The 25,243-nt window shown below is 35.0% G+C and overlaps 1 protein-coding gene across 2 annotated transcripts in view; it reads left to right on the forward strand.

The window, feature by feature from the left end:
* Positions 1-20,630, forward strand: part of LCA5 (lebercilin LCA5) — a 64,160-nt gene extending 43,530 nt beyond the window's left edge. For both annotated transcript variants that reach the window (XM_041765737.1, XM_041765729.1), the window contains 5 exons: positions 11,810-11,947; positions 12,854-12,950; positions 13,651-13,793; positions 16,050-16,182; positions 17,846-20,630. In XM_041765737.1, the coding sequence (XP_041621671.1) occupies positions 11,810-11,947; positions 12,854-12,950; positions 13,651-13,793; positions 16,050-16,182; positions 17,846-18,708 (1,374 nt within the window). In that variant the 3' untranslated portion in view covers positions 18,709-20,630. The remainder of the gene's footprint in view (positions 1-11,809; positions 11,948-12,853; positions 12,951-13,650; positions 13,794-16,049; positions 16,183-17,845) is intronic.
* The last annotated feature ends 4,613 nt before the right edge of the window (positions 20,631-25,243 follow it).

Raw genomic sequence — 25,243 nt, forward strand, 5'->3', positions numbered from 1 at the left:
ATATGTCTTACTGTGAACCTCCTTGGGTTTACCTTCTTTGGAACTCTTTTTTCTACTGAACTTGAATGTCTGTTTCCTTTTTCAGGGAAGTTTTGAGCTATTATTTCAAGTACATTTTCTGCCCTTTTCACTGTTCTCCTTCTGGGACCCCTATAATGCAAATGTTTGTTTGCTTAATGTTGTCCACGAGCTCATTAAGCTATCCTCATTTTTTAATGCAGTTTTCTTTATGTTCTTCAGCTTGGGTACTTTCTGTTATACTGTCTGTTGGTGTTCCATTCTTCTGCATCTCCTAATCTGTTGATTCCTTCTAGTGTATTTTTCATTTTTTTTTGTTATGTATTCAACTTTGGTTCTTTTTTTACATTTATTTTTTTAATTATTTTTAAACTTGAACTCAACATATAGTATATTGTTAGTTTCAGAGGTAGAGTTCAGTGATTGATGAGTCTTATGTAATACCCAGTGCTTATTATATCACATGCCCTCCTTAATGCCCATCACCCATCCTACCATCCCCGTCTCTTCCAGCAACCTTCAGTTTATTTCCTATGATTAAGAATCTCTTATAGTTTGTCTCGTCTTATTTCATCTTGTTTTATTTTTCCCTCCCTTCCCCTATGATCCTCTGTTTTGTTAAATTCCACATATGAGTGAGATCATATGATAATTGTCTTTCTCTGATTGGCTTATTTTACTTTGCATAATACCCTCTAGTTCCCTCCATGTCATTGCAAAGTACAAGATTTCAGGTTTTTTTATGGTTGAGTATCCATCAAATTTTGATGGTTCCATTGTATACCACATCTTTATCCATTTATCTGTCGATGGTCATCTGGGCTCTTTCCATAGTTTGACCATCGTGGATATTGCTGCTATAAACATTGGGGTGTGGGTGCCCCTTTGGATCACTACATCTGCATCTTTGGAATAAATACCCAGTAGTGCAATTGCTGGGTCATAGGGTAGCTCTATTTTCAACTTTTTGAGGAACCTTCATACTATTTTCCAGAGCAGCTGCACCAGCTTGCATTCCTGTCACAAGAGTTCCCCTTTCTCTGCATCCTTGCCAACATCTGTTGTTTTATGACTTGTTAATTTTAGCCATTCTGACCAGGTATGAGGTGGTATCTCACTGTGGTTTTGATTTGTATTTCCCTGATGCTGAATGATGTTGAACATTTTTTCATGTGTCTGTTGGCCATTTATTTTTATGTCTTCTTTGGAAAAAATACCTGTTCATGTCTTCTGTCCATTTCTTGATTGGATTATTTGTTCTTTGGGTGTTGAATTTGATAAGTTCTTTATACATTTTGGATACTAGTCCTTAATCTGATAAGACATTTGCAAATACCTTCTCTTCTGTTGGTTATCTTTTGGTTTTGTTCACTGTTTCCTTTGCTGTGCAAAAGCTTTTTATCTTGATGAAGTCCCAGTAGTTCATCTTTGCCTTTGTTTTCTTTGCCTTTGGAGATGTGTCTAGCAAGAAGTTGCTCCAGCTGAGATCACAGAGGTTGCTGCCTGTGTTCTCCTCTAGGATTTTGATGAATTCCTATCTCACATTTAGGTCTTTCATCTATTTTGAGTCTATTTTGGGGTATGGTATAAGAAAATGGCCCAGTTTCATTCTTCTGCATGTGGTTGTCCAGTTTTCCTGACACCATTTGTTGAAGAGACTTTTTCCATTGGATATTCTTTCCTGCTTTGTCACAGATTAGATGACCACAGAATTGAAGGTCCGTTTCAGGGTCTCTGTTCTGTTTCATCAGTCTATGTGTACCATACTGTCTTGATGATTATAGCTTTGTAATAGAGCTTGAAGTCCAGAATTGTGACATTACTAGCTTTGGTTTTCTTTTAGCTATTCAGGATCTTCTCTGGTTCCATACAAATTTTAGGATTATTTTCCCAGCTCTGTGAAAAAAGTTGATGGTATCTTGATAGGGACTGCACTGACTGTATAGATTGCTCTAGGTAGCATAGACATTTTAATAATATTTGTTCTTCCAATCCGTGAGCATGGAACATTTTTCCACATCTTTATATCTTCCTCAGTTTCTTTCATGAGTGTTCTGTGTTTTCCAAATACAGATCCTCTGCCTCTGTAGTCAGGTTTATCCTAAGTATCTTACGGTTGTAAATGCGATTGACTCCTTAATTTCTTATTCTTCTGTTTCATTGTTAGTGTATAGAAATGCAAGTGATTTCTGTGCATTGATTTTATATCCTGGGGTCCTGGGATCGAGTCCCACATCGGGCTTCCTGCATGATTACTGCTTCAGTTTCCTTGCTGGATATAGGTCTGTTCAGGTTTTCCATTTCTTCCTGTTTCAGTTTTGGTAGTTTATACATGTCTAGGAATGCATCCATTTCTTCTAGCTTGCCTAATTTGTTGGCATATAGTTGCTTGTAGTATGTTCTTAACGATGGTTTGTATTTCTTTGGTGTTGTGATCTCTCTTTCATTCATGATTTTATTTATTTATTTATTTTATTTATTTCTCTTTTCTTTTTGATAAGTCTGGCCAGGGGTTTATCAATCTTATTAATACTTACAAAGAACCAGCTCCTAGTTTTGTTAATCTTTCTTTTTTGGTTTCTGTTTCATTGATTTCTGCTCTTATCCTTTATTAATTTTTGTCTCCTTCCAGGTTTAGGCTTTATCTGCTGTTCTTCCTCCAGCTTCCTTAGGTATAAGATTAAATTGTATATTTAAGACCTTTCTTGTTTCTTGAGAAAGGCTTGTATTGCTATATACTTCCTCTTAGGATCGCCAGTGTTGCATCCCAAAGGTTTAGAACAGTAGTGTTTTCATTTTCGTTTGTTTCCATGAATTCTTTTAAATCCTTCTTTAATTTCCTTGTTGATCCATTCATTCTTTGGTAGGATGCTCTTTAACCTCCATGTATTTGAGTTATTTCCAAATTTCCTCTTGTGATTGAGTTCAAGTTTCAAGGCACTATGGTCTGAAAATAATGCTGGGAATGATCCCAATCTTTTCATACCAGTTAAGACTTGTTTTATGATGCAGTATGTGATCTATTCTAGAGAATGTTCCATGTGTACTCGAGAAGAATGTGTATTCTGTTGCTTTAGGATAGAATGCTCTGAGTATATCTATGAAGTCCATCTTGTCCAGTATATCATTCAAAGCCCTTGTTTCCTCATTGATCTTCTGCTTAGATGATCTTTCTATTGCAATGAGTGGGGTGTTAAAGTCCCCTACTGTTATTGTATTGCGATAACCATGTTTCTTTAATTTTGTTAATTGGTTTATATAATTGGCTGCTCCTGTGTTTGAGGAATAAATATTTTCAATTGTTAGATATTCTTGTTGGATAGCTCCTTTAATTATGATAAAGTATCCTTTCTCATCTCTTTTTATAGTCTTTGGTTTAAAATCTAATTTGTCTGATATAAAGATTCCTACTCCAGTTTTCTTTTGATGTCCATTAGCATGATAAATGGTTTCCACCCCACCTTCAACCTGAATGTGTCTTTGGGTCTAAAATAAGTCTCTTTCAGAAAGCATATTGATGGGATTTACTTTTTTATCCAATCTGATACCCTGTCTCTTTTGATGAGGGTATTTAGTCCATTTACATTCAGAGTAACTAGTGAAAGATGAATTTAATGCCATTGTATTACCTGTAAAGTCACTGTTTCTACATATTGTCTCTGTTTTTTGTTTTTTTTTTTTTTTCTGGTCTATGTTAATTTTGGGCTCTTTCTTCACTTAAAGGATCCCCTTTAATCCCTGGGTGGCTCAGCAGTTTGGTGCCTGCCTTTGGCCCAGGGTGTGATCCTGGGGTCCTGGGATCGAGTCCCACATCGGGCTTCCTGCATGGAGCCTGCTTCTCCCTCTGCCTGTGTGTCTGCCTCTCTGTCTCTCATGAATAAATAAATAAAATATTTTTTTTAAAAAAGGATCCCCTTTATTATTTCTTGCAAGCCTAGTTTAGTGATCAAAAATTCTAGTTTCTGTTTGCCCTGGAAGCTTTTTATCTCTCTATTTTGATTGTCAGCCTTGCTGGATAAAGTACTCTTGGCTGTATATTTTTCTCATTTACCACCCTGAATATATCATCCCAGGCCTTTTTGGCCTGCAGGTCTCTGTGGATAAGTCTGCTGCCAGTCCAATATTTCTCTTGTCTCAAGCTTTTTTCAGGATTTTCTTTGTCTCTGAGATCTGCAAGCTTCACTGCTATATGTTAAGGTGTCAACTTACTTTTATTGATTTTGAAGGGTTGTTCTCTGTGCCTCCTGGATTTGAATGCCTGTTTCCTCCCTAGTTTAGGGAAGTTCTCTGCTATAATTAGCTCCAGTATACCTTCTACCCCCCCGCCCCACTTTCTTCTGGGATCCCAATTATTGTAGTATTGTTTCAGTTTATGTTATCAGTTATCTCCCAGTTTCTCACTTCGTGACCCAGTAGTTGGTTATCTCTTCTTCTAAGCTTCTTTGTCCTCCATCATTTTGTCTTCTGTATCACTTATTCTCTCTTCTGCCACATTTATCCTAACAGTTAGAGCCTCCAGTTTTTATTACATCTCATTAATAGCCTTTTTTATTTCAACTTGATTAGATTTAGTTCTTTTATTTTTCCAGAAAGGGATTCTCTAGTGTCTTCTATGCTTTTTTCAAGCCTTGCTAGTATCTTATAATAATGATTCTGAACTCTAATTCCAATATCTTACTTATACCCATACTAATTAGGTCCCTGGCATTCAGTATTGCCTCTTGTTCTCTTTTTTGAAGTGAGTTTTTCCATCTTGTAATTCCATCCAGAGAAGAATAGATGAACAATAGAACAGAATACTAAAATGGCAACAACGATGTGGGAGAAATACACACTAAACAAATCAGAACCAAAAAAATAAAAAGTTAAAAAATATATATAATCAGAAAGGTGAAAAGAACAGAGACTGGATCCTATGTGTGTTTTGATCTGTTTGTTAGAAAGGTAGATTCCAAGATTGTAAAAGAAATCTTATATATGTACAGAAATAAAATAAATACAATGAAAGGATAGAATGTAGTTGTAAAAATGAATATTAAAAGACAAAAAGAAAGAATATAAACAGGTGAACAGAGCAGAGCAATACACAATATCCTGGGTTTATTTTGGTCTGTTAGAACAAACTCATTCCAAAATTGTAAAGAAAAAACCATATTTAGGATATATACAAACCTATATAGGATATATATATATGGTATATATATATATTTATACACATACACAAAAATAAAATTAAATACATTGTGAGGATAGAATGTAACTGTAAAGATGAAAATTAAAAAAGACTTTTAAAAAAAGAATATAATCAGACAAGTGAAGAGAACAGAGCAATACACTAGATTCTGTGTATTTTGGTCTGTTAGAAGAAACTGCATCCTAAAATTGTAAAGAAAGAAAAACTTATATGTACAAAAATAAAATTACAATAAAAGGAGATAGTGTAACTATAAAAATGAAAATAAAGGGGAGCTCGGTGGCTCATTGGTTTAGCACTGCCTTCAGCCCAGGGCGTGATCTTAGAGACCAGGATTGAGTCCCACGTTGGGCTCCCTGCATGGAGCCTGCTTCTCCCTCTGCCTGTGTCTGTGCCTCTCTCTCTCTCTCTCTCTCTCTCTCTCTCTCTCTCTCTGTGTGTGTGTGTGTCTCTCGTGAATAAATCTTAAAAAAAAAATCTTTTTAATGAAAATTTAAAAAGACTTAAAAGAGTTGATAGAAATTGGTTGCAAAGGAAAAAGAAAAAGGTTTTAAATTGGAAGACTAAGGAATCATGAGAAAAAAAACACAAATTCTCTATATATTTGCCTAGCACTGGGGTTTTCCACTTCTGTGTGATCTGTAAACTTGGTCTTAGCTGAATGTTCTTGCTGATCTTCTGGGGAAGGGGCCTGTTACGCTGATTCTCAGGTATCTGTCCTCTCCCCAGGTGGATCTGCACTGCCCTTGCCAGGGGGCCAGGCTAAGTAATCTGTTCTGGATTGTTCTATGTGGCTTTTGCTCCCTAAAGGCTTTCTACCTGCTTTAGAGGATGAGGGTGAAGATAGTAGCCTCCCAGTCTCCAGCTCTGGAGTTCAGGCACTCTCCTTGCTCCTCGGGGAAAATCAGTCACTCCTGTCTCTGTCCACACTTTGTGCTCAGCTGGCCTATGACTGATCATTTCTGTTTCAGGCACTTGACCTCAATTATGAGTCTCCAAACCCTGTAGGGTCCTGCACCATGCACCTGTACCACTCCCCTTGGAGGGGGGCTCTCACTGAGGTTCTGCTGTTTGCTGGGCCCTGTCCTGGAGAGCAGGACAACTGTGCCACAGTTTGTGGTTTGTGGCAAGACCTAGCCAAGACCCCACTCCTGGGTTTGCTGATGCAGTCGGATTTCCTGCTCTGATGCACTTAGGTACCCCTGTTCTTTCAGTGACCTTGGGGATCCCACCCAGGATGCTGTCCCATTTTGCCACCAGAGCACCTTTCCCTCACCGGAGCCGACTTCTAAAAGTTCCAGTTTTGAGCTCTGCTGATATATCACTTTCCAGTAGCTGCTGCAGAGGCTCCTTCTCCAGCAGTTTATCTTCCCATGTATTGCCTTGGATTTGCTTCTCCACACCTCCTACTTTGCAGAAAGTGGCCGCTTTTCTATTTGTAAAATTGCAGCAATTCTTTTCTTAGAGCTCCAGTTGAGTTTGCAGGTGTTCAGAATTATTTGATAGCTATCTAGCTGAATTCCTGGAACCAGAGAAAATTAAGGTCTCCTACTCCTCTGCCATCTTGTACAGGAACCAAGTCTGATTGGTTCTTATATTTTTTATCTGTGTTGAAATTCTGAGTTCTTCTACTCTTCAGTGTGAGCATCTTTATAATCATTACTTTGAATTCTTTGTTAGCTAAATTGGTTTATCTGTTTCATATAGTTCTTTTTCTGAGGTTTTTGTCTTGTTCTTTCATTGGTAACATATTTCTCTTTCTCTTCATTTCCTTGACTTTCTGTGTTTGTAGAAATAGCAGAATAGCTACTTTACATAAATCTGCAGGAGTGGTCTTGTATATGGTCATATCTTGTGTAGATTGTGTGTTCCTGGTGCTTTAGGTTAGCTGGCTGAAGTTATGTCTGACATAGGCTGTGGTTCCCAGGGCACTCCATGCTGGGCCTGCCCTGTTGAGATGGTGGCTGGAGGTAAAGTGGGTGGGGACTGAGTCAGTCTTGGGTTACTTCCAAAGCTCGTATGAAGGTTAAAAGACAAAAATAGCAAAATTAATTTTAACTAAAATATTAAATAAGGGCAAACAAAATAGAAATACGTAAAACATGATAACATATACATAAAACATGGAAGGAGAAGTAAAAAATGAAGTTATTTTAGAATGTGTTTGAACTTAAGTGACCATCAATTTAACACTGGGTATATGTATTTAGCATGTTATATACAAACATTATGGTAACCACAAATCCAAAACCTATAATAGATACACAAGAAAATAAGGAGAAAGTATCCAAACAAAACACTAAATCAGTCATCAATCTGAAGGAAAGAGAGCACATACATATTAATGATTAATTGTAAATGGCCTACATGCTCAAATCAAAAGACATGGTAGGGAGAGGATGGGAGGAATGGACAAAAACAAGACTCCTTTATTTGCTGCCTATAAGAGAGTCACTTCAGATCTAAAGATACGGACTGAAAGTGAAGAGAGGCGAAAAAGATAATTCCAGTGCAAATGGAAGTGAAAATAAAAAAGCTGGGGTAGCAATACTTATATCAAACAAAATACAATTTAAAATAGACGTATAATGCCCTTCTTTGTCTCTTATTACAAATAATAAAGGTGTTACCCAGAAGAAGATATATAACAATTGTAGTTATCTATGCACTGAACATTGGTGCTTTAAATACATGAAGCATATAATGTAATATATATTGTAATCTAATAGACATAAATGGAGAAATGGACAGTATAATAACAGGTGGGGATTTGAACGCCCCACTTACATCAATGGATAGATAATCTAGGCAGAAAATCAGTGCCTGAGCTGACACATTAGACCAGATGGACCTAACAGAACATTCCATCCCAAAACAACAGAATATACATTCTTTTCAAGTACATGTAAAACATTCACCAGGACAGATCACATTAGGCTACAAACCAAGTCTCAGGAAATTTAAGAGTGAATTCATATCATGCATTCTTTTCTGACCACAATGATATAAAACTAGAAATCTGTTACAAAAAAAAAAAGAGTATGGGGACGCCCAGGTGGCTCAGTGGTTGAGCATCTGCCTTTGGCCCAGAGTGTGATACTGGAGTCCCAGGATCGAGTCCTGCATTGGGCTCCTTGCTTGGAGCCTGCTTCTCCCTCTGCCTGTGTCTGCCTTTTCTCTCTCTGTCTGTCATGAATAAATAAAATCTATTAAAAAAAATATGAAAAAATATGAGAGGAGGCTAAACAACATGCTATGAAATAAGGGGTCAAGGAAGAAATCACAGAGGAAGTAACAAATACATAAAGGCAACTGCAGATGAAAACACAATGTTTCAGAATATTTGGGATGTAGCAAAAGCGGGTGTAAGAGGGAAATTTATAGTGTAGTGATAAAGGCCAACCTCAAAAACAAAAAAAATCTCAGATAATATAACCTTTTACCTAAAAGAACTAGGAAAAGAACAAAGCCTAAAGCTGGTAGAGGGAAGAAAATAATAACAATTAGAATGGAAATAAATAGAGACTTAAAAACAATAGAAAAGATCAATGAAACCAAGAACTGACTTTTTAAAAAAATAATAAATTTGATCAACCTTTAGCCAGACACATCAAGAAAAAGAGGACCTAAATGAATAAAATCAGAAATGAAAGAGAAGTAACAAATGACACCACAGAGATAGTAAAGGATTATGAGAAGGATACTATGAAAAATTATATGCCAACAAATTGGACAACCTAGAAGAATGGATAAATTTCTTGAAACATAACAATCTTCTAAAACTGAATTAGGAAGAAGTAGGAAGTTTGAATAGACTGATTACTAGTAACAAAATTGAATCTGTAATTTAAAAACTCTAAACAAATAAAAGTCCAGGGCCAGGTGAATTCTACCAGACCTTTAAAGAAGAGTTAATACCTAGTCTCCTCAAATTTCCAAAAAGTAGAAGAGGGAAAGCTTCCAGATACATTCTATAAGGTCATATTACCTTGATATCAAAACCAAGGACCCTAAAAAATAGAAAACTACCAGCCAGTAATATCCCTGATGAACATGGATGCAAAAAAAAAATCCTCAGTAAAATATTAGCAAACCACATTCAATATATTTTTAAAAATTACCATGATCAAAAAAAAGATTAAAAAAAAAAAAAAAAAAAAAAAAAAAAAAAAAAAAAAATTACCATGATCAAGTGGGATTTACTCCAGGATATCAGGGCAATCTAATACTCAAAAATCAATCAACATGATACACAATACTAACAAAGTGATCGATAAAAATCATACAATCAGCTCAGTAACTGCAGAAAAAGCATTTGACAAAATTCAACATCCATTCATGATAAAATTTCTCAAAAAGTGGGTGTGGAGGGAATATAACATAATAAAGGCCATATATGACAAACTTAGAGTTTAACATCATACTCAGTGGATAAAAACAGAGCTTTAAGATCAGTAACAAGACAAGGATGTCTTGTTCTTGCCACTTTTGTATAAAATAGTACTAGAAGACCTAGGTACAGCAATCAGACAAGAAATAAAAGTCATCCAAATTGGTAAGAAGTTAAACGTGTAACTATTTGCAGATGACATGATACCATACATAGAAAATACTAAAAACTCCACCAAAAACTATTAGAATAAATTCAGTGAAGTTGGAGGATACAAAATATGCAGAAGTCAGTTGTGTTTCTATATGCTAATAACAAAGTAGCAGAAAGTGAAATGAAGAAAACGATTCCATTTACAAATTAATATGGGAAAAGGGGAGGCCACAAACCATAAAACAGATACTTAACTATAGAGAACAAATTGAGGGTTGCTAGAGGGGAGGTAGGTGGGGGGAGATGGGTTAAATAGGTGATCGGGCCTAAGGAGGGCAAAAACAGATCCATAAAGACAGGGATCAATCTGATGGTTGCCAGAAGGGAGAGTGGTAGTGAGATAGGCAAAATGAGTGAATTGTAGTAGGAGATACAGACTTCCAGTTATGGAATGAATAAGTCCTGGGAATAAAGAGTACAGCATAGGGAATATAGTGAATGGTATTGTAATAGCATTGTATGATGAGATGTTGTCCTGAGCACAACATAAGATATAGCATTGTGGAACCACTATGTGGTGCACTGGAAACTAATGTAACATTGTGTGTCAACTATACTTCAATAAAGAATTTTTTTAAATGCTACCTTATAGGATATATTTTTCATATATACTCTCTCCCACCTCTCTGTAGTATTTGGAAGTAGATCTTGGATATCTTATTGTATTCATAAATATTTTACCTTGTATCTCTTTAAAATACAAAGACTTTAAAAACACAGTGCCATTAACCAATACCAAGAATAATTTCTAAAAAATTAACGTTTTAATATTTCAAATATCTAGTTAGTACTCAAGTTCCCAATTGTTCTTTGAGCTATTTAAAGATCTTAAGTCATTCTCAGGGACCAGAAGGGTCTACATATGTAATAAATAGTACTGAGAGAATCAGGGACCTTCAGATAAAATACATATGAGAAAAACAATTATACAATTAAGAAAAAAAAAGCTGGTGGACTGGAAAGAAAAGGTGTGGTGGCAGAGTGGAGGGAGGTGTGTGTTTACCACTTGATGCTCTGCCCATTTCCCCTTAGGGGATCCTTGACTCAGAGAGGTTGTTTCCCAAAGGGTCATGATTGATCTCTTGTCAGAATCCTGGGCATACAGCAGGAAATGGTATTCCTTCAGTTTTCTTTGCCTCCTTCCCTTTCTTTTCCTTCCCCTCAGTCACTGTGGTCTCTCCTCAGAAAGAGTCCCTTCAACTGCCACATATGTGGCCAGGCACATCCCCACTTAACACCTTTACACTTCCACCTCCTGCCAGAAAAGTCATATGGGCCTGCCACCACTTCTGCCACTTGTACCATCACCCCTGGTTCCACAGCCTTCTCTGATGTCTAGTCCACCCACTTTCAGGTGCAGAGATGGATGGTTCTCTCAGGTGTCCTGACATGCTGTGCAGAAGTGCTTTTATTTAATTATGCATGTTTGCTTTATGGATCTGATTAGTTATAAATTGAAAGGTGGGGAAAAAAGGAATAACTCATGTCACCATGATGTTGATGTCACCTAAAAGAAAATGTTTTAACCTAAATGTTTTCACAAACTTTATGGAAAATGTTTGAAGACCGTAGAACTACTATTTTTATCTAGAAATGTTTTACAGGGTAATCTCTGCACCTTGGTTAGTGCTATATAGTTTTATGCAACTGTCTTGGTATATATTTGCCTGAACTATGATTCTCAAAAGCCAGTGTTTCTCATCACATCCTTTGGCTGAGTTTGCAACCAACCTAAATGATTACTCATGTATGCTTCAGGCAAATGCTCAAGAATTTATTTACAAATCATTGTGAAAAGGAAAAAAAAGGAAACATAGGCTAAAGTACCTTACTAAATTGTTGGTAGATCTATTTTCCAGTTTATTTTATGTTCATGAACCCTACGTGCAGCCTGCTTTGTAGGTCTTGTATGGTACTACTAAAAACATTATTTCACTGCTAAGTGCAGTGTTATTCTCAAGTACTATTTTTTTATGTTTATATACCCATCATAGGAACTATCCAAAAACCTTGAGCTGAGTACTAATAGTTTCCAACGACAGTTGCTTGCTGAAAGGAAAAGAGCATATGAGGCTCATGATGAAAATAAAGTCCTTCAAAAGGAGCTACAACAACTGCATCACAAATTAAAAGTAAGAATGTATTTATTTATTTAATGAATAATATATATAAAATATTGAACACTCAGCATTTTAAAACACTCATATTTGTAAGTTGGTACAATATAATTTACAAAATTCTATTCTCTTTAGTACTTTTAAAGAAAAGTTTTGTTTAATCACTATGACAAATGCCAAAAGTGAAACAATAATCCTAATAGGATTGATATAACTGAAATGAGTTATGAAATCCTGGAAGGAATTGTTGGAACTAGAGTTTTTCTCTGTTAAGTGGTTGAGTAACCCAATATTTTTCCTCAGATAACCCCCAGGATTATTTTAAATGTGTTTCAAATATTGCCCTTCATTTTCAGCTTTGAGAAGAAATATTCACATTACTTAGTTTTCTTAAAGGTATCCAGATATCATTGATAGGTGGAAACTTTGTGCAAAACTGAATGTGATTTTACATAGAATTTTCATTTTGTCAATCAAATTCTCAGAGCCGTAGCCTCAAAATGATAACACTGTTTTAAAAAAAAGTATAATTTTTAACTTCATAGGTAATTCAAAACCTATGTTTGAAAGATGCTAACAAAATGATTTTGGTCTCTTGCTAAACTTGGATCACATTTAAAGACACTAGTAGATCAGGTGAGAGTGGATAGAAAATGAATTTTGCCTTATTTATTTTGATTGCCCGTACATATTGCCTTTTTAGGGAGAATCATTGTCCTAACGTAGATGTCCTAGAGACATTCCTTTCTGTTATTCTGTGGATAAGAAGGGAAACTGAACTAGGTACAATATAATACATGCCAACTTGGTAAGGACATTATAGTATTATAGTATAATATATTCCAATTTGACAAGGTGAGAATTTTTGTTTTTTTCAAACTGATAACTCTACATTCTAAATTGTATTGGGTTTCTTTTCAGGAAAAGGAGAGAGAACTGGATATAAAAAACATATATTCTAATCGGCTGCCAAAATCTTCTCCAAAGAAAGAAAAAGAACTTAGATCAAGAAAAAATGGTATAGTAGCTATTATTATTGAAACACATATTGTGTCACTTATTAATAATAAAATTAAATAATTCTAAAGTAGAAGGAAGGCAAAAGGAAAACAACTTCATTGAAGTAAATTTAAATTTCCTTATAGTTAATTTTCAGAAATCCTGTCAACTTGTTCTCAGTTTTCCCTAAGGTTCAAATTTTTTCTTAAAATTTATTTTTGAAACTTTTATAAAAATAAGAATACTCCAAACTGGAGTTTGATTATAACGTATCTTCATTTATGCATCACTTAGCTTTAACAGTTACATATTTTACTAAACTTATTTCATCTATTTTTTCCTACTTCTAGAGGGTTTTTTTTTTTAAGAGCATTTTAAAGTAAATCCCAGCTGTCATTTCATTTCACTCATAAACACTTTGGTATTATTATGCATATCTTTACTTTTTTTTTAAACAAAAGTATAAATTTTTCTTTTCTGAATTGCAGAAAGTTAAAAACAGACTTTGTAAAAGCTTAATAGGGTTTACCTGTCTAAATTGTTCTCAATTACTTAATTGCCAGTAAATCCTAGAAACAGAAATAGTAATAGTGAGTAGTCCTAGAGCTGAGCAAAACATGCATTATCTCATGTAAATGGTGAACATATAGTAGTTAAATTCCATATATCTTAGCACTGTTCAATATGATTAGAAAATTCTTCTGTAATTTTCATGGTAGCTGCATGCCAGAGTGATTTTACAGACCAGTGTACAAAAGGAGTACAAACCAGTGAAGACTTCGAGCTGGAAGAATTTCCTATAACACCACAAACAGTTATGTGTTATGAAAACAAATGGGAAAAACCTGAACGTCTTACGTTGGTGAGTTTAGCAACATGATTAGGTACTAAACTCTAGGTTTGAAGTTATTCCTAAAAAACACGGTATGAAACATTTTAAAAGTTAGCAATGAAGCTACTGCTGTATCTGTGTAAATGTACAAGTAGCCTTTTAAAGAGAGTGATTTATTAAATTTCCTTTGGATGGACTCTTAGTTGTCATTGGATCTTCCAGATGCTTCAGGAAGTTTAGTTGTACTTTCTGGGTTGGAGTTAGAGGTTTTTCTTTTTTTTTTTTTTCTTTTTTTGAGAGAGAGAGAATGATCAGAGAGGGAGAAGGAAAGAAAGAACCTTAAGTAGGCTCCACGCTTAGTGCAGAGCCCAAAGCAGGGCTTGATCTCACAACCCTGAGATCATGACCTGAGCTGAAGTCAAAAATCAGACACTTAGCTGACTAAGCCACTCAGATCTCCAGAGATAGAGGTTTCTTACCTTTTATGTACCCAGATAATCTCTAAAAATCCTCCTTGCTTTTACATTTAATAGTAACTTTTACTGGTTTTCAAATGATTTTTTAAATTTGCCCCCCCTTTTTTTGCCTCCTATTATATGAGAATTTTACAGATTAGCTGAATGTTGAACAAAGTAATTACAGCAGAATCTGACTGTAGAACATTCAAATTAGAGTGAAATTCAGGGGGGGGTCTGTCTTGGACTTTCATTTAAAAGGACTTATAAACTGAATACCAGAATGTTCTTTTCTCTAAGAGGGTTCTATATTTTGTATTTATAGTTTAAATTCCAAAGAGAACAGTTTACCAGGGATCCAGCATATTTCATATATTCCTGTTTTTGTGCCTTGTAAGTTTCCCAGAGACCCAGAGATCTTTTCTTGTGGTATAAAACAGAAAGAATGGTCTGACTTGGTTCCTGAGTAGCTATCTGCTAAGTGTCCTTCTTTCTATATTTTCACTATTATTGAAAGTAGATCATGTTGTCTTTTTAAAGAGGGTAAAGTGTGGAATAGCAAAATCATTCTTTAAAAGATCCTTTGTAGGATTCAGCATGAGGAGCAGCAATCTAATATAATGAAGAGAGTATAGCCTTGGAGTTAGCACTGCTTTTTAATTAGATTCTGGTTCTAACATTTTAGTTTGTGTGACTTCCTGGAGCCTCTATTTCCTACTCTATAAAACAGGAATGGGCTACCCTTCAGGTTGTGGTAAAAACTAATCACAAAGTTTATAAAGCTCTTAAGACTGATCCTGCCATTTTAAAGGGTCTCAGCAAATGGGAACATTATTAAAGTCCAAACTAATTTGCTGTTGGAAAGAGACCCAGCATACAGTGGTTCAAGCAACATACAAGTCTTCTTTCTTTTATAATAGATTGAAGGTCAGTGGGTAGTTCATGATAGGTAAACAGCTTTGTTCCTTGGTAGTCATCCTCTGTCTTACTGTTCTTCCACCTTAAAGAGTATGGTTGGAACTGGCTCACCACCTTTATGAGAAGGAGGAACAAGGAAATGGAGGGCAAGAAGCTTTTATTTTTATGTGATCAGAAGTTGCATACATATTTTGACTCACATCCCTTTGGTCCTATTTAGCTGCAAGGGAGAGTAGCAAATGTAGTCTCCAGTTGAGCATCCGTATGCCCTGCTAAAACTCAAGGGATTCTGTAACTAAAAGGAAAACAAGGAAATTGATACTAGGAGACAATCCTCTGCTGTACTAATAATAGGTATTTACTTTTACTCAGAAAAATTACACATGAAAGGGACCATAAGAAACAAGTAATTTTAATCTTACATTTTTATTGATTTAAATATTATGAAATTTACTAAAGACTTTAGAAATAGTATAAATTTGAAAGACGGAATGCAATTGTTACTTCCTGTATTATATAGTTCAGCAGCACCTCCTCACATGGCCTCCATAGTTGGTTAATAGCCTTTTCCGGTTAACTGAATTAATCAGATTTGGTTGTGATATGTGCAAAGGAAAGATACTTCTGAAACATGTCTCTTCAGTATTTTATGTTGGTTATTGGCTTTAATTCCATGATATTTATTTGATATATCTTACACTTTTTAAAAAAATTTTAACTAAAGTAAATAATCTTGTGTGCTTTTGAAGCATCTTTCAGAGGGTTGTGACTTACTGCTTTATTAAATTAAAATGTGCTTTAATTTCTAACTTAGTTGGTGTCATACTTAATGGGAGATGACTCTGTGATATTTAAATAGCATTTTCCCCTTTTGACATGTGAACTTGCATTTTTTTAAAAAAATATGTAATAGGACCTGGAATTTCAAGAGAGAGGTAAACATGAAGAAGCAGGGATTCTAAACTCAGCTGTGAAAAGAGAAGAAAAATTTGTCAAAGATCAAGGACTCCGTGTTGTAAAACAGGAGGTTGAGAAGCTGGAGGATGGTAAGAAAGAGTTTTAATCAAGTGATGAATCAGAATCCTTTAGTAAAGAAAGTGTTAGCATCCCTGAATATTTTCCAGCTGAATAGTGAATTGGTTATACAGAATAAGAAAAGGTCGATATAATGGTAGTAGGTGGTCTATTAGGAATCACAAACATTTAAATAAAGTTACTAAGGAAAGAAAAAAAAATAAGTTGGTATTTGGGGTTAGGGAATAAGGACAAGTTACCTTTTGGAAAATTCAGATGAAGTAGAATTAAGATAAAAGAGAAAATTTTTGTGTGTATGTTAACTAAAGCTTGATGAAGAGGTAACTGAAAGACAGTGCACTTTATTGGCTTGCCCTTGAGATTCTAGTCTGTACACTAGCCCAGACATTAACATCAATGAATTGTGAAATCCTAAATATATTCCTGTAAGTTTTCTTTTGATGTAGTATGTAAAGTAAATCTTTACCATGTTCAACCAGTAGTGTGGAAGTTTAGTGAACCAACTTACATAGTTTCAGATACTGAAAATGAAGTTCAGGAATAAATTCATTTCCATCTGGATAAAATGTCTTATAGGTATGGGCGAAAGGAATCCCTGTCTGAGCATCTGCATATAGTTCATTAGTTTTATAGAAGCTGCTTACAGAGAAATCCTCTTCTTCTTAAAGTTAATAGAACATAAAATTATGATCCAATTGTTGCTTAAATTAGTGATTGTATATTTGTGTGTGTTTAAAACAATGTAACATTTGAAGTAGAAAATAAATTACTGTTGGGTAAGTCACAAAGAGATGCTTTCATCTAGAAAGCATAGAATAGAAATGTATTATGGTCAGTTGTGTCTAGGTAACAGGAAAAGAAAGTAACAGAAGACTGGCCCCTTCTTTTCAACTTTATTTTTTTTTCCTGGAATTTGTATGAAATGATCTCTAACATCAGTGAGAATATATGCCATTTACTAAGGTTACTAAGAGTAAGTTGTATATACCTCATGCCCATACCTTAAAATACATCCATGTGTATTTTTTCAAAATAAGGATATTTTCTTGCATCATTGCAGTATAGTTTTCAACTTCAGAAAATTTAACTTTGATACAACATATTTCTCAAATCTGCTGTCCATATTACAGTTTTATTAGTTGACACAGTATTGTCCTATCTCTTTAGTCTTCTTTAAATATTTCATGAGATTAACACTTTTGAAGAATAAAGACCCACTTCAAAAAATAGAATATTCCTTATTTGAGGTTTATCTGAAGTGTTCTGATATCCAACTTAATGTATCTTCACTCAGAATACTATATAAGTGATGTTGTATTCTTCTCAGTGTATGCATCCAGAGGTTCAATTTAAGTTTGAACTAAACTCCATCCATCAATCACCTTCCATTCAGTGTAAAGCACTTACATTAAGTATAAAAAGTAGAGAACCTTCTTCCTCACCTCTACACTGGAGATAAAATTTGTTCTATAAATGTGAATTTTAAATGCAATACACATTAGGTATATTTTCTGAATTCCAGAATATAAAGTGTAGCAGTGAAATTCATGGTGTTCATTCTCACTGTACTAATAACTAAATTAGATACACTATTTTGTAAAAGATAAGAATTGAGTTTTCCTACTTAAAAATATCTGCTGTAAAATCCCCTTTTTAAAATTTGATTTCATACAGAGTGGGAAAGAGAAGAACCTGCTAAAAGGCAAAAAGAGAAGATCTCTTTGCTGGAGAGAGAAGAAAAGCCCGCATTGGAAACTGGAAGATACCAAATGGAAATGTACCAAATTCAGAATATTGATAAATTGGAAGAAGAGGAAGAAGAAAGGCTGAAGAGAGAAATGCTACTTGCTAAACTGAATGAAATCAACAGAGAACTCCAAGATTCGAGGAATACAAAATGCCCTCCTCTGCCATTGCTACCTGATTTGGAATCAAAACTGCCCTCCCCAGAGAGAACCCCCAAAACGTACATGTCCTCTGAATCCTCGGAGAGAATATATAATGGGCATCATCTGCAAGACATCAGCCTTTTCACTACAAAAGGAGATGTTCAGAATCTGGGAAATATTAGAAGCCCAGCCTCTCCAAATGAACTTGCATTTGGCAGTTATGTGCCTTCATTTGCAAAAACATCAGGGAAGTCAAATCCATTTAGCCAAAAGAGTGGCCTTTTAGATGTCCAAAGAAACAATATAGAGAAACTTAGTAAAGACAGCGTAGATTTAATTACAAGAAGAGAGAAAAAAGCTAATCTGATGGAACAGCTATTTGGTGCCAGTGGCAGCAGCACCATTTCCTCTAAAAGCAGTGACCCAAATTCTTTGGCTACCAGCAAAGGAGACTTTGACCCTCTAAATTTTCTTCCTGGGGATAAGAGCAGCAGGGATAGAGAACATGATGAAGATGATGACTTTTTCCTCAGTGAAGGAAGAAGTTTTAATCCAAGTAGACACCGATTAAAACATGCAAACAGTAAACCAGCAGTAAAAGCAGTAGAGACTGTAGAAGATGAAATTGAAGAAGTAGCCTTGAGATGACTGACTACAGTGTACATTTTTTCCAATTGTAAATATTAAAGTATTTTAATACAATATTTATTATAAACCTTTAGAATTTTTAATATTAAAAAGTCCTTATTAAGGAATGACTTTTAATAGATACAGTGTAAATGAAGTAGATCATATCATACCACATAGCTAGTTTGCCAAGAATGAAGGAGACTCTTTTGAATGAAACCAAAAATAGAGATGTATCTTACTTGGTTTTGACTTTTTATTTACAAATAGTTTTTTAACCTCTTAATCACCTCTATAGGAAGTTTTACTCCAATGGAGTTCATATTTATTTTCTATTTTTATCCCTATTTATTTACTTAGTTTTTGGTCATGTCCTCACTGAGCTAAATATAGTCTTCCCCAATTGTGGAGTGGAAATTAAAGGCGAGATGCTCTGGGTTGGGAAGCATAGTTCTCAGATGGTGGAGCATTGGTGCTACTTAGGATTCCTGTCCTCTGTGGACGGGACAGGGGTCCCTTTCTTACAGAGCAAAGCTTAGCTACTCTTAAGTGGAAGCAGTGACAACATAGGGATTTCCCACTTCAGAGGTGCACTAAATGGCTTACCTACAACTGTGCTAACATATTAGGTTGAATTCAGAAGATATTCGTCTGTTTGCATGGATAATTCTCTCATGACTCCCAGAGGCTTGGGTACAGTGTAATCAGTAATCCTTTTCCTCCTTCTCCTATATTCTATAGCTCAGTGACTGGTATGAGATTTCATACCCAAATACATGAAATTAAAGAAATTTCATCCTATTTAATACAGAAAGATTTTTCAACTCAATTATGTTTCCAGTGTAATCCTTAACTTGGAAATTATAATATATACTTTTAAGGTTGAAACTTACTGTCAAAACCAACGATACTGATAATGTAATACTGTTGGGTTGATAGGACTAATTTTAAAGCAACCTTTGGTTAAAAATGTTTTTTGAGATGGGTTCTGCCTTGTTGGATGTTTTCTATTGAAATGCATTGGTCTTTTGCTGTTTGTAGCTTACTTCAGCTGCAGAGGAGTTGATGACTTTGGATTATGCTGGGTATGATTGGTCTTTAAGAAGCAGTAATTACCACCCATGGGGAAAACACTGTTAAAATGAAGAGTGGTGGAAACAGTGTGTCAGGAAAAGTATTAAAAAATGTAGATTGACACTTGCTCTAAAATGAGCTTTTTTCCCTAGAAAAATTTAGTATGTTTTCACTAATATGATTTTTGATGCCAAGCACATATACTGATGAGGGGACCAGAGTTACTGTTTTGAGTTCTTATGAATGCTTATTATTGAATATAATTTCATAACTATTTGGCAAGACTTACCTGGATAGGTCTCTAATGAAAAGATATGCTATCTTTCATCTTCTAAATTGTGTTACTGTCATTTATTGGGAACTGAATCTCCCAAAAGTGCTAAACTACATTAAAAAATTGTTTTAGCAAAGAGATTTTTATGTCTGATATAAATAAGCTTTTAGTATGTTGCAAATCATTCTAATATATGTAAACCGCAATATTGTAATGCAGTTCTTGATAAAATATTATGTAATGTTAATTTTGTTCATAGCTGCTAATTTTTCTGCCAAAAGTATTCTAATTTAAAAGCCGTTCAGTAAAATTTTATATTCAAGTCATTTTAATTAGTCTCTTGCTTTTTCTCTACATAATGTTTGTCTTTTTCACCAAATATAATAAGACAGAATTATTAAAATTAAACCTAAAATTAAGTTATAGACTTAGAAGCATTATGGTGTTAGGCATTAAAATTAGAGATTAAAATGTACAGAACAGGTTTTTCTTTATGAACAAACCTCAGAGTAAATCTTTTTTTTTTCTAATTGTCAAGTTAAATTTGTTATTTGTACTCAGAACTCAGTTTTAACTAATAAAATCTCAAAACACACTATGGCTCTTTGTTTGAATGATACCTCAGGTCATTTAGGAAATTCATGGTAGAAACAGGACCTGCATAGTTAATTTTTATTTCATTATTCTTTTTTTTTCCTGTCCAGTATTTTTAATTGAAGTAGATGAATTTGCCCTAAATCAGGTTAGACAGTATGCTAGTCTTATCAGATAATTATAGTTTTAATTAATCCTTTCACCCTTAATAGCTATCCTAATGGCATATATTGCTCATAATATAAAAAAGGTGGGGGTAAGGAGGATTAAATTGAATCATAAAATAAACTTACTTCATGGCTGACTCACTGTTTTTCTGATATTCCTCTCCATCTCCTATCAGACATACTCACCTTCTGGCAGCCCTGATTGGGTGTTAGTTGGATACAGCATGCAGATCTGCTTGATGAAAAGGGGAAGGGAAATGTGTATTACCAGTAACAATGTGGGATTTTTAGGATTAAAAAGAGAACTATAAATTGTCAAGAAAAGATCTGCCTTTAAAGCTTTTTCCTTTCTGCACAACAAATGCCCCTTTCACATTAAAGTCACCTTTTATATCATTTGAAAGTGCTCTCTTTTTTAGTAAAGAGCATGCAGTCATTCATTAACTGGGTGCCCTGCAAGTAGTAGGTGCCAGGAGAGTAAGATAACCCTGCCCTTGCCCTCACCGTGAATGCAGAGCACAGTAAGCCAGGCTGCACACATTTCCATCTCTGCCCTCCTACCCACTCTCTGAATGTCCTTGGGTTTGCTCAGCTGTTACTGCTCTTGTTTAATACTTTTTAAAGTAGTTATGAAGGATGAATGAAATACTTAGGTTAATGCTTGGCAGGATGCCTGGCACATTATAAGTGCTCAGTAAACATTAGCTGTTCTCATAGCTTATTGAGGTTCTTTTATGGTATAATTGAAAAATAGGTATGTACATATATAGACATTACACTTTGCACAAGATAAAAAAAAAACCTAAATTATCATGAAACATCTAAATATATTGTGCCTCTTAGATCTGCACTTAATACTGAATAAAGCAAGGAAAGTTCTAACTGTGCAGTAAGCCTCACAGCAAAAATGAAATTCAGAAAACACAGGACTTTTATCGCATAATGTGATAATTTGTACCCCAGCTCTCCCACAATGTATATATATATCCTTAGATAAGCTACAAAACCTCTCTGCACCTTCTTTTCCTCCTCTGTAGGATGGAACTAATGATAGTACCTACCTTATGGTGATTGCATAGATTAAATGAGATGATACATGAAAAATAGAACTATAAATGCTCAAATTGTTGCTGTTAATGTTTTGGAAATGCTATGGAGAAACAGGGAAGAGAAGTGATATTTGTTGAGTGCCAGGCCTGGCAGTTGGTGTTTTTATGTATGTGCTTTAGGTCATTTAATCTTCATAAAGTTTTTTCTAAAGTAGATACTGTTAACCCATCTTATAGTTGGAGCTAGTAGACCATAATATGAAAGTGATGGATACAGGTAATAGACTACATCTAGTAGTCTCAATTCAAGAAGTCCAAAGAAAGAAGATATTTTAGAAAAGAATTTTGCATTAGTACTCTTTAAGTGGTAATTGACAGAAACCCAAATCAAACCAGCTTAGACAGAAAATTATTTTTGGCTTGAATATAGAAAGCTCAAAAAAGTGTGGTTTGATCTGGAGGTTCAAATAATAGCGCTTACTCTGTCCACCTCTTGGCGTGGCTCTCTTCAGCTGGTACCCATATCAAAAAGATCTTTCCTATAGCTCTGGCAAAGGTCTGGTTGGCTAGTTTATGTTATATGTCTACCTATGGGGCTAGTGGCATTGTGGAGAAGGACAAAACTCTACTATCCCTCTTCATGGAATGATTATAACTTCTATGGAATGGGGGAGGCATTTTTCCATGATGAAGAAATTTTAGACATGAAAAATTTGTTTACAGTTACTGTGGATTTGGTTCTAGATCACCACAATAAGGTGAGTCAAATTAGTGTTTTGGTTCCCCAGTGCATATAAAAGTTAGATTTACATTATTGTCTATTAAGTGTGCAGTGGCATTATACCTAAAAGCAGCATGCATACCTTAATTTAAAAATATTACGCACCACCACCACCAAAATGCTCACCATAATCTGAGCTTCCAGCAAGTTGCAATTTTTTTTCCCCCGCGGGTGGAGGTCTTGCCTCAATGTTAAGGGCTGCTGACTGATCAGGGTGAGGGTTGCTGAAGGTGAGGGTGGCTGTAGCAATTTCTTAAAATAAGACAACGGTGAAGTTTGCCAAATCGATGGACTCTTCCTTTCATGAATGATTTCTCTGAAGCATGTGATGCTGTTTGACAGCATTTTACACACAGTGGAGCTTTTCAAAATTAGAGGCAATCCTTTCAAACCCAGCCATGGCTTTACTGAGTTTACAGGATCTTCTAAATCCTTTGTTGTCATTTCAGCAATCTTCACAGCATCTTCAGGCTTAGATATTCATCCCAAGAAAACACTCTGCTTATCCATAAGCAGCAGCTCCTCATCCATTCAAGTTTGATCACAAGATTGCAGTAATGCAATCATATCTTCAGGCTCCATTCCTAGTTCTCCTGCTATTTCCACCACATCTTCACTTACTTCCTCCACTGAGGTCTTCAACCCCTCAACTTCTTCCAAATTCCTGTTCATGTTGATATTTTGAACTCTTCCCATGAATCACAAATGTTCTTAATGGCGTCTAGAATGGTGAATCCTTACCCGAAGGTTTGCAACTTACTTTGCCCAGATCTATCCGAGGAATCATTACCTATGGCAATTACAGCCTTACAAAATGTATTTCCTAAATAAGATTTGATTGTCAAAATTACTCCTTGATCCATGGCTACAGAACAGATGCTGTGTTAGCAGGCATGAAAACAACATGAATATCACTGTACCTCATCAGAGTTCCTGGGCGACCTGATATGCCGTCAATGAGCAGTAGTATAGTCTTGAATCACTATGTTGTACACCTGAAATTTATGTAATGTGTGTGTCAGCTATACTTTGATAAAAAAATCACTGATTAAAGATCACCATACAAATAAAATGAAAAAGGTTAAAATATTAACAAGAATCATTAAAATGTGACACAAATGAAGTGAGCAAATGCTATTGGAAAAACGATACCAACTTGTTCAATGCAGGGTTGCAACAAACCTTCAAGTTCTAAAAAATGAAAAAAAAAATTTTTAAATGTAGTATTTGTGAAGTACAGTAAAGTGAAGCACAATAAAATGAGGTATGCCTGTATTTCCCAATTAAAAATGTTTAAATTAATGACTATTATGAAAAAAACATTGAAAAGCTCTTAATGGAACAAGCATTAGTTACTCAAAACACCTTATTCCTAGGAACAAGCTATTTTTATAATATCATTACAACCATAGAGTTGCACTATGAAATTCATTTTGTTATTGAAGGGTGAACTGTTCCATCATTATGTAAGATAAGTATGCAAGACATTTAAAAAACACTTTGGTGTTCACAGAAAAGTTCCAGATATATATTTTTTCATACTAAAATATCTGTATATAAAGGAACATATTCTATCTCAAGCTAGAATAAAAAATTAGAAATGGGTAGCCAGAATAAAGTAGAAAACTGGCTTTTCAGTCAGAGGTTAATTTGGAGTTTGCCACTTACTAATTACAACTTTGGTCAAATATTTAATTTTTCTTAAGGTTCCTCAGATGTGAAACAGGGCTGATCATATTTTACAAAGCTAATGTGAGGATTAAATGAAATGATGTTTTGAGAGAAGAGAAGAGAAGAGAATTGATAAAAATAGGCATGTCAATAGCAGGAGAGTGTTACCTCTTCAGCATTTTCTTTTGTTTCTGCATCACCCCAAACTTTTTTTAAAACAACAGAATCAAGGTGGTATTTTAAAAACTGTTATTTTACCCTATAACCCAGCATCTTGAAGTCATCTTGTCTTTATGGACCTTTACAGAAGTTGTCTTCCACAGAAGACACTTTGCTGCTTCTATGAAGAGGCAACCCGTGGGAGAACCAGTTTTACACACATAGTTTTACTTCTCCAGCTGTTTCCATGGGTAACAGAAATCAGGAGCCCATACTCTGCTCTAAAGGCAGAGTATTAGAATTCAGGAAGAAGTCTCTCTGCTAGTATAGCTGGGGGATGCCATGAATAGCATAGCCAAAGGCAGCTGCCTTTCTTCTCTCTTTAACTGACCTGAATATCAAATTTCAAAATTTTTGTCCCAGTTAATATGTGTTTTGGTGAGCCCTGCTTTTTCACACTATCTGTAACAGGACATCACAGACTTCAGTTTTTTCACCCTGATAAAAAGAACCTGAGAGTTACCATACATAGGCAATCATAGACACTGAAAACTTCTGGTTACACCTAGAAACAAGTTTTATTGCAATGTTTTTTTTTCTTCTATAAGAACTACCCTCCAAATCTTCAATTTAGCTTCAATGTTTGTTTCTAATATTAGTGAAATCTGTAAAATTTACTCTCCTAAGCACTTAGAGAAGAGCTCCTTCAAGTAATCACAAATCTCTATGCTCTGTATCCAAAATATTTTTCAGCAGAGAAATAGAATTAGTAGAACCAAAGAACATA

Source organism: Vulpes lagopus, chromosome 1 (assembly GCF_018345385.1).
Source record: "Vulpes lagopus strain Blue_001 chromosome 1, ASM1834538v1, whole genome shotgun sequence".
NCBI lineage: Eukaryota > Metazoa > Chordata > Mammalia > Carnivora > Canidae > Vulpes > Vulpes lagopus.